The sequence below is a fragment of the Colletotrichum phormii genome (genome assembly GCF_030913505.1).
Source record: "Colletotrichum phormii strain CBS 102054 chromosome Unknown BDP81scaffold_2, whole genome shotgun sequence".
NCBI classification, from domain to species: Eukaryota; Fungi; Ascomycota; class Sordariomycetes; order Glomerellales; family Glomerellaceae; genus Colletotrichum; species Colletotrichum phormii.
In genome coordinates, this window is record NW_026851444.1 from 1,711,572 (window position 1) to 1,726,922 (window position 15,351).

The 15,351-nt window shown below is 54.4% G+C and overlaps 2 protein-coding genes across 2 annotated transcripts; one reads left to right on the forward strand and one right to left on the reverse strand.

The window, feature by feature from the left end:
• Positions 1-2,395: 2,395 nt before the first annotated feature.
• Positions 2,396-7,685, forward strand: BDP81DRAFT_389666 (cytochrome b5-like Heme/Steroid binding domain-containing protein; the record flags this gene model as incomplete). Its single annotated transcript, XM_060587298.1, has 5 exons — positions 2,396-2,566; positions 2,620-2,660; positions 2,716-3,488; positions 3,563-3,854; positions 3,911-7,685. 5 exons carry the CDS (start codon positions 2,396-2,398, stop codon positions 7,683-7,685), a joined length of 5,052 nt encoding a protein of 1,683 aa, XP_060450640.1.
• A 516-nt stretch (positions 7,686-8,201) lies between these two features.
• Positions 8,202-13,234, reverse strand: BDP81DRAFT_365379 (ABC transporter; the record flags this gene model as incomplete). The annotated part of the gene is made up of 16 exons (XM_060586509.1): positions 8,202-8,395; positions 8,478-9,319; positions 9,370-9,435; positions 9,485-9,534; positions 9,585-10,114; positions 10,164-10,336; positions 10,403-11,114; positions 11,171-11,425; positions 11,484-11,844; positions 11,899-11,976; positions 12,027-12,045; positions 12,098-12,602; positions 12,651-12,705; positions 12,760-12,847; positions 12,898-13,003; positions 13,079-13,234. 16 exons carry the CDS (start codon positions 13,232-13,234, stop codon positions 8,369-8,371), a joined length of 4,023 nt encoding a protein of 1,340 aa, XP_060450641.1. The 3' UTR covers positions 8,202-8,368.
• Positions 13,235-15,351: the final 2,117 nt, after the last annotated feature.

Consider the following 15,351-nt stretch of genomic DNA (forward strand, 5'->3'; position numbering starts at 1 on the left):
AGCTATATTCTCTAAGACTAGTGCTTGGATGCCAAGGTTAGCGGGGGTGAGGCGAGGTATCATATCAGATAACCCATGGCAAAATATGCAGACCCGCGATAGCGCACTCAATTAAGGTGTGACCAAGAACCGATGGCTTGGTTCCTAATGCAGACATTCTAAAGAAGGAGAGTTAGGAGAGTCAAGCTGCCAAGAATGTCGGTGATGGATTTACTTTTCGATCGTCTGTTATATCAGATCACCCACAGTCTTTACGTTCTAAGTTGACGATAATGAGCATCTGCAAGTCGAGACAGACCACAGATCTTTCAGCTTTTGCCGCCCTTCTCGTGATGCACACAGCTGTCACGGACCAGTGCACCCCTGTCGTCAGGAGTAAGAAATGGAAAGTGGGAGCGAGCTGGGGTCCGGCTAATGTTCCCCCTTTTCCAGACTACGGTTGCGAGGTAAAAATACAACCTATTGATCTTACGAGGAGTTTCCATGACAGCACAAATTCACGTGGGAGGTCATCTCTCCAATGAAAGGTCCCTGACTCTGGTCGAGTATGGCAGAAACGTGTGGCTGGGTTGGAAAGCGGGTCGTGTTATGCCATGCTCGGACTGCCAAGAGGTGATGGTCGACGTCCTGAAGTTCTGGAACGCGCGTCATCGTGAAAGGTCCCGGACTCCTGGCCGTCCATCACTCCAGTCTCCAGGGCTTTCAGCCGACCCGACGAGAGCCTGAGAGGAGGGAATTGAGGCAAAGGCTCAAGAGGGATGGTGGAAAAACTGGCACATCCTGGGCAATCTCCCGAGGAAAGGGCAAGGGCGGTGTCAAGTGCGACAAGGGAGTCGCCGGGCTTGGTCCCATGCTGTCACTTGTCTGGGACTATAACCCCGTGAGAGCGGAGGAGATCAATGGGGAAAGGAGCCGTGTGGGGGGCGGAAGTTTTCTGCCCATCAGAGTCCAAGTTTGCCTCTGTGGAAGACTCGAAAAGGTGAGAAAAGAGCGTTGGACCCATCGAATAACAGCTCTGATCAAGGTTTGAAGAGAATATGAGCGCAACGGTAGCGTCTGAGCTTCTTTCCGTTGCCTGTATATAATTGGCTATATGCCGCGGTACCTTGTCCCTTTGGAGAGTCTTGGTGCGCGATGGCGTCTCGAAGGTTGCAACTGATGCAAGGTACCAGTTGCCAAGCTCTCAACCCCCCCCCACCATCCCGTAGATTCAGAAAAAGAACATTGTGGATCCTGGCAGATCGGGGAAGGAGACAAAGTGGCACAGTACCTGTACTACGGAGTAGGTCCTTCCTTCCAGAGACAGAGTTCTGGGAGTTGAACCATATGTGACGGATTAACGGCGGTTGATTGGCCGAAAGCCCTAGTCCCGATGGCCCACATGCACGTTACCGGCTCCTGCCAGCTGAGGCTATTTCCTTCTCAACCCCCGGTCATTTGCCCTTCTCGCACCTCACCTCGTTGAGATCCTCAACCCTATTGTCTCCAAGAACAGACATCAATCAATTTACCTCGTGGCATCCGGATCCATATGGATTGTAAAACTCCCGGGAGTCATCAAACCCTCAGAACATACACGTGTTTCCGTAGGCCAAGTGCCCAAGTGGGCTGAGAATCACACTACGAGGCGCAATGGCCGCACGCCCGCGACGACACATCTTCCCTCATTCTACTCGACTGCCGCACAAGATCAGCGATGGCCCCAAGGACGCATGATGATCCCGGCGAATCCATCGTCTTGCAGCATGTCAGTCATCTTGGCATCCTCATAGACCCATGACACCCAAGCATCCAGACTGGAGGAAAAGGTCAAGCCCAAACTTGGGAGTTGGGATGGCGTCAAGTCATCCTAAGACGTGGCTGCTAGCGTGTTTGGGCCTCGTGGAGTTGAGCCGCTGCCCATCACACGGCCACGTCTCCTGGCGGGCCCGTCGACTCCTCTGCCCATTGGTCCACGACCTCCTGACGGCTGTGAATCAGAGTTCAAACGACCGCGGAGACCTCCCGTCTAGTGACCCTGGTCTGCGGGTATTATTTTGTTTGCCCATGGGAAGGTATGCAGGGGCCCAACCGCTCTCTACTACTCTCCTACATGGCGCCCCACAACGACATCGATGGCAACGATGGTGTTAGTCTTTCGAGGCGTCCCTTTTAGGGAAGCCATGATGCCCAAGGAAGCAGGCTTCGTCCGTCTACTCTGTTTCTCCAACCAACTTTGTTCTCTTGTCTTTGGATCTGTAGGCTTGGGGCCATTTTCATTCTTTGCCCTGGCGGTTGTAATTTTCCCCTGCCCTGGCGGCCATATTCAACTACACGTCTAATTCCTATTCACATTGCCTGTTGTCGGATCTGCCTTGTCTATACTACCTCACAGGTCCAGCACACTTACATCGAGATGGCTTTTTCAGAGAGATCATGCCCCGTCTCGGGCTCAGTAGGAGGAGGTGTTTGCCCAGTCGGCGCCAACAAATCAGGAAGGCAGAGCAGATCAAGCAGTCGTATGGGCCCACGAGGATGTTCGTTCTCGGGGTTCTCCCAGCCTGGCGATATTCACACAGCATTCGATGTAAGCCTTGAACAACCTTCCTCATACGCTCGAACATACTAACATCATGCCAGATCCCTCGAGGAGTTGATGCAGAGGAGTGGCTCCGAATGAGGTATGCTTAGGTCCTGCTGCTCATCTTCCACAGCCAACTGACTTGACTGTTGCAGAGAGCGGAAATCCATCAACCATGTTCTCTATTCCCAATACCCGTCACAGCAAGAGATCGATTCGGTCAAATCACAAGCAGAGTTGGATGCCTTCAATGTCAACGAGGCAGATCTGTTGGCAGTCGCACTCGGAGCGCCAGCCAGGCAGGTGATGCTAAGAGCAGAGGAAATCGGTACTCAGACAGGTTGGAAAGACGGTTTTCTCAGCATAGAACATGGCTTCTGCCCACCAGACTACGACGAGGCGGCTGGCGCTCTGGCCAGATCACCAGGCCGCGTCTGGATCGACCTTGCCGAACGCATGCCCGGATGCGTTTCCCGCGGCCGAGTCAGAGAGTCAATCGCCGCTGCACCTGTCATCGAGGGCACGGCAGATGTCATTCCCGATCAGGCCCTCTGGGCGGCCCTTGTGTCGCTCGGCATGCTCTGCTCCATCTACCGCTTCGAGCAGAAGTACGACGGTCACGATGGGGTGAACGCATCGACGAACCCCACAAAGTTGAAGCTGAATTGCAAGATGGGCGACGACTTGGGTGAGGAGCTCGTCGGCATACCTCTCAGCATTGCTCTGCCCTACTTCCAAGTATCCCGCCGGATGGGCCGGACACTCCCTCACCTGACGTTTGTCGACCAATCTTCATACAACCTGAAGATCAAAGACGTCACATCGACATACCCCTACGTTGCTCGTTTCGACAACATGGAGCTTAGATGGCCCATGTTCGGTGAGCGCGCCGAAGTAGCCTTCCTCAAGGGTGTTGCAGAGACTTCAGGTTAGTGGTGTCACGTCTTCTGGCATTATTCCTTATCATTTGTTAGTTACTTCGTTGCTAATTTGGCGGTTAAGCTTCCTTCCAACACGGGCCCGACGCTATCGCAGCATGCCAAGAACATGTCATGAACCGCAACAACGAAGGCCTCCTCCACGAGATGATCCGCCTAAAGGAGATCCTCGAGCGCATGCCCAACGCCTTCCACTCCATTTCAACAAATCCCAACGCCGGTGAAAACTACGTGCCTGTCCAACAATGGGTCCGCTGGGCCAAGTTTTCCGCTCCTCTCTCAAAGCGATGCCCTGCCTCCTCAGGCCTGCAGTTCCCACCCTACTTGGTGATGGATGCTTTCTTGGGAAGAAACAAGTAAGTCGAGCATCGTCATTGGGATTCTGACAATCAGTCACTAACCCTATTCTCAGCTATACCTCTTTCCTGGGTGCCGAGGGTGTTCACCTCCGTGCCTGGTTCCCGGCCAACCTGCGCGCCTTTATTGCGGCTATCGAGTACCACTACCGCATCCCTGAATACGTCCAAAAGTCAGGCGACCCGCGTCTCATGGGCGTTCTCGATGGTATCGTCGAAGCTTATACCGGTGAACGTGGCTTCATGGGAGTGCACCGCTACAAAGTCTTTGGCATCCTCGAAGTCGCAGCCAAAACTGGCCGAACTGAGACCAATGGCGCATCGGGTGCGTCAGACGGCGAACGCCCTTGGGAAGAAACCCATCGCCAGTTCTCAGAGGCAATGAAGGAGCGCCTCGAGCCCTATCGAGGTAAATTGGCAATTGAGCCGCACCAAATGCGCGGCACTTTCGAAGAATGCCGCTACGTCACCCGCGTATTGAACAGGTCATTTGTGGATTCTGATCCATCACGCTCAATCGCAATGGTCACGCTCGATATCCGGGAGACCGGCATCACGTTCGCACCAGGTGATCGCCTGGCCGTGATGCCCTTGAACGGGTGGGAGGAGTGCGCCAAAGTTATCGCCGCTTTGGGCTTGGAGGAGCACATCGACGCTCCTGTCGAAGTCAACGGAATCTGGGCTCGCTTCGAGATGCATCTGGGGTCTGTCAGGAGAACCGCAACACCTAAGCTGACAGTCGGCGACATCCTCCGACGTGGTCACCTTGCCCCAATCACCAAGGAGATGGCCCTCAAGATTCATGGTATGCTGCATGCATCCTCCAACACCGTCTTGCAGGTCCTCAGCACGGATGAGTGGCCCGTCAGAGGCTCTTTGGGCGACCTCTTGCAGGACGCTGTCACGGACACGCCTCCCCAAATCTGGGATAGAGTGTTCAACCTTGACATTCTCGCATGGCTTGCGGATCTCGTTCCCCTCGAGGTCCCCCGCACCTATTCCATCGCAAGCTACACGGAAGAACTCCTGCCAGAAACCGTTGACCTCGCGGTGTCCCGTTCGGAATACAAGCTGTGCTCTACCTTTTCAAGAGGCAAGGAAATTTCCCGCGCCGGTGTTTCTAGTGGATTCCTGAACCCGCCCGTTGAGATGGGCGACATTGACTCAGACGACGAGATCCTCATTGGCGTCTCCCGTCCAGCAGCCTTTCACCTCCCGCTTGACCCCATGGCACCCTGCGCTTTCTTCGCCGGCGGAAGCGGCATCGCACCCTTCCGCAGTTTCTGGCAGGCTCGTCTTACACAGAGCGGCCTGTCGGGTGGCAAGAACCTTCTTTACCTCGGAGTCCAGAACCGTGAGAAGTTCTGTTTCGAGGAGGAGCTGCGACAGTACGTCAACGCAGACTTCATGGAAGTCCACGTCGCCTTCTCAAGGGACTCTCGTGGTCTCGCTTACGAGGGCCAAGATCTAGTCGAGAAGCACATCCCCCCTCGCTACATCGACACATTGATTGTCGAACAAGGTCTGCAGGTCTGCGACCTTGTCATGTCTAAGAAGCAGGGAGGTCTCGGCGGCTACCTCTACGTCTGTGGATCCGTCTCCGTGTTCGATTCCGTTATGAATGGAATTAGGAAGGCAATCTACACCTACAGAACAGCCACAGAAAAGGGAGTCGACCTGATTATCGACAAGGCCTTTGCGGAGAGACGCTTCATGCTCGATGTTTTCATGACGCCCAAGCCCCTGCCGTGCAACCTGCCGACGATTCCCTTGTCGGAATTGGCAAAGCACACAGGTCACCGCCCCGGGTCTCGCATGTGGATCGGGGTACACGGCAGTGTCTACGATGTCACCGACTTCTGCCCCATGCACCCCGGCGGAACGCTCATCATCAAGTCCAACGCGGGTGTTGACTGTTCCAAGTCATTCGACAATCTCGCACACACCAACAACCCTGAAGTCTCTAGTCTCTTGACGAAATACTTTGTTGGGCACTTGACCCCCAAGCCTGACTACGGCAGTGATGAGATATCCGCTTTGCACGATCTCTGGTCGGCGTACCTCCGATCCACCGTCGAAACTCTGGTAGCCCATCAGTTTGAGATGTACGAGATCATGGGCGCATCCCTCGAGTCTAACTCGTCACATGATCCTGCGGGCAGCAACAACATCTGGCTGCGCGAGAGTCTGCCCAACATTATTGCTGTCCGTACGTTTTATGGTTACCAGAGTCGATTGCTCCAAGGCGGCTTCTCGGCTCTTTTCGGCCACAAGCTCCAAGAGCTCGTCCTCAAGCTATCGTTCGGTGTCGCCCGTGCCAATGGCCCGGCCGCTGACACAAAGCTACCCGACGTCTTGGGCACCGTGGCGCGCGCAAAGACGAGCGGGGACGCGGCGCACTGCACCAAAGAGGTCGCCCTCGTCGGTCAATTCGTTTGCGACGCTGACGCCTCGCTTCGCTTCCAAGAACGCGGTGTCTTTGCCTACGCCGCCCGTAGCGTCGAGCTCGATATTGCCCTTCTTGAAGACCTCCGCCAAGAAGCATGCACCGGCATGGACGCCTTTGATAGCATCGCAACCTCCATCAAGGACTCGTCCGATCCGGATGTCGAGAACACCCGCCTCACTGCCCTTTCCACGTTCCTCCTCCAGGTTCTCGAGCGTATGGCCCGTCACCTCGAGGTCTTCTACGCCCAGCTTGCCCGCTGCTCCGTCTACCAGCCCAAGCTCGAACAGAACCCGGCCCGGACCCGCTGGGCCCTCGTCCGCCGCCGTATCCGTGACGGAAGCCTCTTTGTGCTCGCCACCAAAGCGGAACTCAACCCGAGCATGCTGGAGCAGCCGACCTCGGCGCCGTATTACATGTCAAGAGCAAACCCGAATCAGAACATTGACTTTGACCGGGTCATGGCGCAGGTACAGTCCAGCTTACATGCTGGGGCCGGGCATGACGCCTCGTCCCCTGCTTACCACGGGCAGCAGCAGCAGCAGCCTCTGACCCTCAACGCTGTGCACCAGGCCCGAGGTCGCAGCACAGGCGATGTCAGCGCGGTCGCGAGTCGCGAAAACGCAGGCGCGCTGCGGGCCATGAACAGTTTCGTCGAGAAGAATAGCCGTGCCATCCGTAGGCTGAGTAAGATGCCAGCTGTTGCTATGAACTTTGAGGACATCCAGAGGGCCGCACTACTCGAGATGTCCCAGCACGGCGGCCCTCTTTCACCGCCAGAGATGGCAGGCGACGCCATGCTGGGTCTAGGTCTGGGCCCGGAACACGCCATGAGGCTCGCCGGGAAGCATGGCAACAACGGCAACGGGAACAGGGTGCTCCCGACGCCACCATCGAGCCGCGGCTCAAGTCGCTCACCAACGCGATTCAATCACCCATATGGTATTAGTCAACAACCACACGGGAAGCCGACAGCGGAGATGCTACTATCCAAGCTTAATCGGCCTCGTGGTGCATCGCTCACCCGAGGGGGACCACCCTCGGGTCCCAATTCACCCGCTCCTTACCCTGTAATCGGCTCTCACTCTCCGCCACTCAATCATCCCGTCGACGCGCAAAGCGCCCTGAGCTCCATGATGAGCCGCCTCAACACCAGACCTCGCAGCGGCTCCGCTGCCATGTCTTCAACCAGCCATCACCACCAGGCCATGGGCGGCGGGCTGGTACGCTCGAGATCTACCATGAGCATGGGCAGCGCTGGAGCCATGGGAGGCAGTAGGGCAGCGGCGGGCCATGTGCCACAGAGATCCACGAGCTCCCTCCGGGCGCTGAAGCTCAGGAGCGTGATGGAGCAGAGAGAAGAAAGGGTCGCGCCTACGTTTTGACGTGGTTCGTTGTGTGTTTTGGGTTCGGATGTTTTTGTGACGAGGTGTATGTAATGAATCTCGTCTCCGGGTCCTGTTTCCCGTCGGTCACCGACAATGGGATGAACGGGCGTTCCTGTGGGTCTGTCTGTCTGGTCGCGCGACGACCACACCGACGAGAACGATGGGTGCTTGGCGAACTTGGCGCGCCCCGTGTCCGTCACAAGCCGTGGATCCGATGTTTTCTGGGTCTACGGTCGTACCTGAAGGGTATTGTGTTGTGTGTTATCCTTCCAATGTCCATGTTATGCGATTTGCGTTTATTTGTTGATGCCTGGGGACCCAGATCCCAGAGGCCCCCGGACAGAAAAAACAGAAGGAAGACCTGATTGAGATGTCTAATAGTGGGGTGGAAGCACACTGTCCTATGAACACGACTCGAAAAGATCAATCATCGTATTGAGTAGAGAAATTTCTCAAAATTTAATAAAGCTATATCTAAAATGCAAACGAGATAGCATACAAAGTTAATGACTTTGAGAGTAAAACAAATAAGTGGTGAAGATGCACTTTATGATGAAGTAATTCGCAAAAAAACCCGTGGTATTGATGTTAGTTGTACACAATCTTTCTCTGACGCCTTTACCACATTCCCCCTCTTGTTTGTCTAAACCCTAGATAGAGAGAGTGAAACCGTTGGATTTTTATTTATCCAATGCTTGTGATTGACACTATTGAAAATTAGCCTTTGGGAATACCAAAGAATGCCGGGCCGGGGATTCGGTGGGGGCAGGAAACAGGAAGAAGACTCACCATCTGGAAGTAAATGCCCTTCTCGGCAATCAAACTCGCGTGATCACCCCGCTCAACGACTTTACCGTCCTGCATGACGAAGATGACATCGGCATTCTGCACAGTCGCAAGCCTGTGAGCGACCATGATCATCGTCCGGCTACCCTTGGTAGCGTCGAAGACGGCCTGGACGCCGCGTTCCGTCTCGCTGTCGAGCGCACTCGTCGCCTCGTCTAGCAACAACAGCGACGGTCGACGGATGAGCGCTCTTGCGATGGAGACACGCTGCTTCTGACCTCCGGAGAGCGTCACGCCCGCATTGCCGACCTGGGTGTTGTAGCCCTCGGGTAACGAGATGATGAAGTCGTGGATACCCGCGTCGCGTGCCGCGGCATGAACGGCCTCGTCTGACACAGCATCCTCATCCTCGACACCGAGCAAGATATTCTCACGAATGGAACCGGTGAAGAGGTTGGGCTCCTGGGAGACGAGCGAGATGTTCTTGCGGTAGTTTACGAGGTCGAGCGTCTTGATGTCGTGTCCGTTGTAGAGAATCTCGCCGCCGGCCTGGAGGGTGTAGAAGCGCTCGAGGAGGGAAATGATTGTCGTCTTGCCGGAGCCCGAGGGACCGACGATGGCGGCGAACTGGCCACGCTCGATTCTCAGATCCAGGCCCTTGAGGACGGGGAGCGTTCTGGTGGGGTAGCTGAACCAGACATCCTTGAACTCGATCTCGACACCCTTTTCGTAGTGGATTTCGTAGGGGACGATGTCGCTGACGCCCTTTTGGGGCTGGTTGTCGTCGTCTTCGTTCTCGCGGAGGGCTAGGATGCGGTCGGCTGCGGTCTTTGCTTTTGCGATGTCTATTTGACTGTCAGCTGCGTTTATGCTTGCAAAGTAGCGAGAGACGTACTGGGACCAAAGCTGAGCCATTGGCCGGCGCTCATGCCACCTTGAACAACTGCAATGTACACGACCACTATGGATTGTCAGTAAATGGTTGACTATGCTAAGTCGTCGATACTTACTGTATTGGAAGGGCGTGTACTCGTGCCTAGAAAGCAGCTTGCCACCGTACCTAAAAAGAGTCAGTGTCAAAGGTCGTAAGCTGTACCCAGTATCACTCACCAAAGCACGAAAGCCATGCAAAGCAACGAAATACTGTCGCTGAAAGAAAAGACCATGACGGAAAAGCGAGATTTGCGGAAAGCGTCCTTAATGTGATCACTGAGCAACGTATCGTAGCGGTCGCAGATTCCTTCCTCCATCGTAAGACTAGAGACGGTGCGAATCGCGCTGATACTCTCAGACGCAAACTTGGCGCTCTCGGCGAAGACGGCATTGTTGGCGGTCTCAAAGCTGGTCTCGTGCCTCACTCGGTAGAACATAGCTGCCACAATGATGGGCATGGATGTGCCGAGGGCGACGAGGGTCAATTTCCAGCCAAAGACGAGACCGACGACGACGCAGCCAATGACGTTGAAGAGCGAGATGAGGACGAAGGCCATGTTTGTTCCCAGGAGCTGCTGCAGCATGGTGGGATCGGTGGCGAGGCGGGCGGTCAGGGAACCGGCGGAGTTGCCCTCGGCATCGAAGAACGATGAAGGCTTGTAGATGATGTTGCGGAAGTACTCCTTGCGGTATACGCGGACGATACCCTGGTGCACTGTTAGACAAGTTTCAAACAGGAATGAACGAGTAACTTACGAAGCCGATGGTGGTGGTAGCCCAGCCAAGCAGAAAATGACTGACTCCCACACCTGTGGCAAGGTACATGAACATCTCACACCAATGGTTCGCGATGACCCTCAGGAAGTTGCCCCAGTATGAGAAGAGTGAGACCAGAACCGCAAACAGGTAGGCTTGGACGGGAGTACTCGCTGTAGATAATGTCAGTATTCCGACTCTAGCCAGACGGGGGTAAATGGGTTTGGAAGGGTGCTTACCTCCAGCACCGAGTGCCGCAAACGCAATGATGATGTAGGTCTTCCATCTCTTCTTCTGCTCACCGAGCAACTGACCAAAGCTTCCGAACATGTGGAAAGCCCTCCATCGACCCAGGCATCCTCTCGGCTCCTTGACAACCCTCAAGCTACCGGCTTCGATGCGCTCGAGTTCCTCATCGGACCCATTGATCTCGTGAAGGTGCTGAAGCATGCCAGTGGAAGTACCCTCGCTGCTGGGTCGCTTCTCAGTGAGATCACCGGTACTGCTGCCTCCCTGAAGCGACTTGTGAACAGAAAGACGCTCTGGCTCAGGCCGTCTCCAGCTGAGGTCGCCAAACAGAACGTCCTCTTCCTCCTCGACCCCCATATCAAGCTTCTGTGCAGTGGCCAGCAGGTGATAGGGACCGTCGACTTGGGCCATGAGCTCTTCGTGCGTACCCTGTTGGACGACCTGGCCCTTGCGAAGGAGGATGATGTTGTCGGCCTTCTTGATGGTTCCAAGACGATGGGCAATGATGATGGTTGTGCGTCCCTTACACGCGCGATCGAGAGCGGCCTGCACGATCTGTTCGCTGCGGACATCGATGGCGGAGGTGGCCTCGTCGAGGATAAGGATCTTGGGCTGCTTGACGATGGCACGGGCAATTGCGAGACGCTGGCGCTGGCCACCACTAAGCTTGATACCGGCATCACCAACTTCGGTTTGGTATCCCTGGGGTGTGTTAGCATCCTGAAAATCTCATGCGAGAGCCATTCGGAAAGCTGTACCTCTGGCAAGCGTGAGATGAATTCGTCGGCATAGGCATCCTTGCACGCCTCCTCAATCAACCTTGCCTTGACTGCCTGAGACTTGTGCTCCCATTCAGTTCCGATGAGACCGTATTCGACATTCTTGAAAATGGTGGTGTTGAAGAGGGCGTTGTCTTGCTGGACCAAGCCGATTTGGCTACGCCACCACTTGGGATCGATCTCGCTCAGTAAACGGCCGCCGACACTGATAATACCGTTGCGGAGCCAGAGAACCTAGCAATGGTGTCAATTACCGTCGGCAGAGTTGAGCTGCAAGTGATAGATAACTTACCAGCTGGTTGGTCTGCATGTCACCATTGAATTCGTACCATCTCTCCAAGATTCCGACGATTGTACTCTTTCCAGACCCTGACGGGCCCACGATGGCTGTGACTTTACCGGCTGGGAACTTGAGGAACAGGTTGTCCAGAATCTTCACATCGGGACGCTTAGGGTACACGAAGTTGACAGCCTGGAAGACAATATCTTCGGCGGCTGAGACTTCGGGCGCCTTGAGCGTTCCGTACGTGGCCTTAGGAGCATCGATGATGGTGTGGAAGATGGCGTTGGCATCGGCGGCCTGCGATGCGGACTGCAGTGGCGCGGTAATCTGACCTAAGGAAGATGCCATCATCATGATGCAGAGCAGAACACTATATTTCGGATGAGTTAATCGAGGTTGGTCCTGTGAGATGAGGATTACTTACACGATCAAGGATGTGGGAGTCGTCAGAGCCATCATGGTGTACATCTGGAAAGCGTACCAAAATGACAGGGCAAAGGTTCTAAAAGAGTTAGCTGACGAGCCGAAATGTATGTTGGATCACATCCTTACGCGTAGATGGCGAAGAAAACTTTGAAATGTCAGCATGGAGCAACTCTATCAACGAAATCGTGGCAACTCACTTAGTCCTTGCTGGATCGCAATGAGCCAAGCCATACCAGCACCCCTCTTCCTTGATTGATCCGCCAAAAGTCCGTACTTTGCAAGCAGCTTGAACTCAGCGCCACACGCAGCGAGCATTCGGATTGAGCTGAACGCCTCGGTCGCGACGGAGGCGGCCTGGATATCCATGTCCTGGACATCCTTCAGCCTCTTGATGATTGGCGGCGTGGTGATGGCGTAGACGATGGCGATGAAAACCAGTCCGGAGCTCGTCGTGAGCGTGAGAAGCCAGTTGTAGGCGAAGGCAATGGTGAAACCAGCAATAACGACAGCAAGACTGGAAAAGAACTGTCCCATCTTCTCGGAAATACCCAGCTGCAAGATACTGGCCGTGATGGTGATGATGGCGGCTGTCTGACCAGGCGCCAGCATGTCCAGCATTGAGATTGGGAGACCAAACAAGCATCGCAGATAATGCAAGCGGATCTTCGCTGAGATGCGAAGACTCGTCATGCGAAAGCCGAGCTGGTCATGTGTCAGTTGATGTAAAGCCCATGTATTTGTGGTACTCACATTGGAGAGGTACGTCAAGATGAGTCTGGCAATGAAGAGATAGACGATGTATAATCTGGTCGAGTATTAGTCGCATGAAGCAATCTTCGGATGCATGTTGGAGACTTACACTCCCTGGTTGACTGCCTTCTCAAAGTCATCTTGTGTCTCTGATGTACCTTGCATGAAGAACCCGGTAAAGGTGCCGACGAGTTGTCCTGGACATGTAAGTAACCTAGTATAGTCCTGAGTGGGAAGGTGTACTCACCAAAGACAATGTTCATCACTGGCATGGTAAGGCCAGCACCAATGGCACCAAAGATGGACCCTACTATGATGAACTTATCAAGTAATGTTCCATAGTGGAAGATTTTCTGTATCGCAAATTAGTAGAGAACAGAACGACGAAACCACGACGGCGACCAGGCGCTGCAATCAATTGAACATACAAAGAAGTTGCGAATCGTCAACAACGTCTTGACGTTGAGCTTGTACCAGGGCTTCTTGGGTTCCGCTGGTGTAGCACCGGGATCGGTGGGGGCTCCCGCGGCCCCGTTGGCCGCAGCCGGAGCTGCCGCATCAGCGGCGCCGGCCGGCGTGGCCATGGTGGGTTCGGGTGGTGGAGTGGGTCTCGTAGACCGGGATGGGCAATCGGGTACCGAGTCCGGCGGCAGATGGTGTTTGGGTTGCAAGCTATGTGGAGGCCCGGGCCATGTGGTAACTGACTAGCGATCGGCGTGTGGAGGGGGCTTGCTTAAGTGGTAGATCCGGTATACTTTGGCTAAATGCTCGTGTCCTTATGCGACGTTCGATACCAAAGTCGAGGCAAGATTTGTCAAATGCCAAAATGTGCTGCTTCTGAGATTTGAAGGTGGCGTCTTTTGTCGTCCCGCGGCAGTTTGCAACAATTGAGAAAGAACAAGCAGGCGACTTGCCAGGATCCAGGGGATGGAAAAGTTGCCAAATCGCAGATGGGACTTTGGAAGAAACCACAGCCAAAACTGGAGCAGGAGGGGAGGGGAGGGGAAGGGGGAGAACAGGGCAAGGGGTTGGAAAGGGGAAATCGGGGGATGGGGGTGTATCGCTGTGAAATGGAGGGAACGGCAGATGTATCCACTAAGGTTGTCAACGGGCCACCTGGGTGATGGAAGGGCTGTGTTGATTCCGCATCGCGGTTCGAAACAGCGAAATCGACCCAGCGCCGAGAGAGTTGTTTGGGGACGAGGATTGTGAGATTGCTTGGTGGGAGAGATGGGATGGATTTGGAGACGGAAGAGAGAGAAAGAAAGTAGGTGGGTGCCTTTCTTGGAGAGACAGAGAGCAGGTGGTTGATGCCCTGGGACTGAGAGGGGAGGCGCCTGGGCAGCAAGGACAAGTCTAAATTGATGATGATTCAACGTAAGAAACGCCTAAGTGGAACTCAATAGGGAAACCCAGACCTAGAGTGCGGAGCGTGGAGCGTGGAGGAGAGGAAGGCCCATGGAAGGAATGGGGGCGAAGATGGCTGAGAGTGTGTGAGGCTATGCTCAGATCGGTCTTGGAGGGGGGAAAGCGGAAACGAGTAAGGGAACGGACGTGGTTTCTTCTCTCTACCCGTGTGATGTCAAGATGAAACGGGGAGCATGTGTTCTTGTTCTCTTTTGCTGGGGGGCTCTTCTCTTAGTCTTGGGTACGGTGCTCCAGTTTTGCCGCTTCTTTTCGCAGGTACTTTCGTACGTCTTCTCGCTCACCTCGCACTTTTTCCGTGTCAAAGCTTTACATCCAAAGCGCAATGCTTAGAGTGCGAAATAACTACGGGATACGGGTACCATTTTCTCATACCCGCATATGCAGGTTGAGGGGCTATCTGGGATCGCCCGTGCGGGAGGATGGATCACCCCCCGGCTCGTCCCAGAGTGGTCTGGGGCAAAGCCAGGAAACGCATGCTTTGCGATCCAAGACAGGTATTGCACCCAATCCCCCCCTTCCTCATCCTTACCCATCCCTACACTTCACCACCCTTTCATTCTCTCCATGTGTCGCCAATCTCTGACGATCAATGCCTAGAAGGGCAATCTGATGGAGAGATTTCATCTTTTGTTTTACAAGTCATGGAAAGTGGTGTCGATGGTTCGCAGATGAGTGGCATGGATTGGCCGGCCGGAAGGGAGGCGAGCCAGGGGATGCGATTCCGAGGATACACGTGAAAGGAATGTTTTTATTGTTTGCCCATGTTTGTGTTCTGGCACATGGAGTATTTGACATCTTGGCCCCAAAGGCTAGTTGACAGAATCCATACCTTACCTACCTCACCCTACCCCATCATAACAAAAGAAATAAGACTGTAGACTATACTGATATCGTTTCCGCCGGATCATGCATTTATGCGCTTCAAGTTGTGGTCAGTCTATCAGTCACATTTGACATGTTGACGGTCCCGTGATGGGAACTCCTGTCAAATGCTCTGGCAACGCCATCTAGAATTTCTAGCTGCACCCGTCTGGCCTAGACAACTAATAACCCATCCAAAGCCCCCTTGAAGAAGTTGGTGGCGAGAAACATGATTTGCAAATCCATAAAGCCAGGAAAATCATAGACCAATGCGAGAAAACCCAAATAACCATACTACCCGACTCCAGCAGGCTCCAGGATATGCGGCATGCCAAACACCCGTCTGTCTCTAATGCTGACACGAGGAAGGAACCAGTCCCTTTGCTGTACCTCCTTGCCCCGTCCATAAATC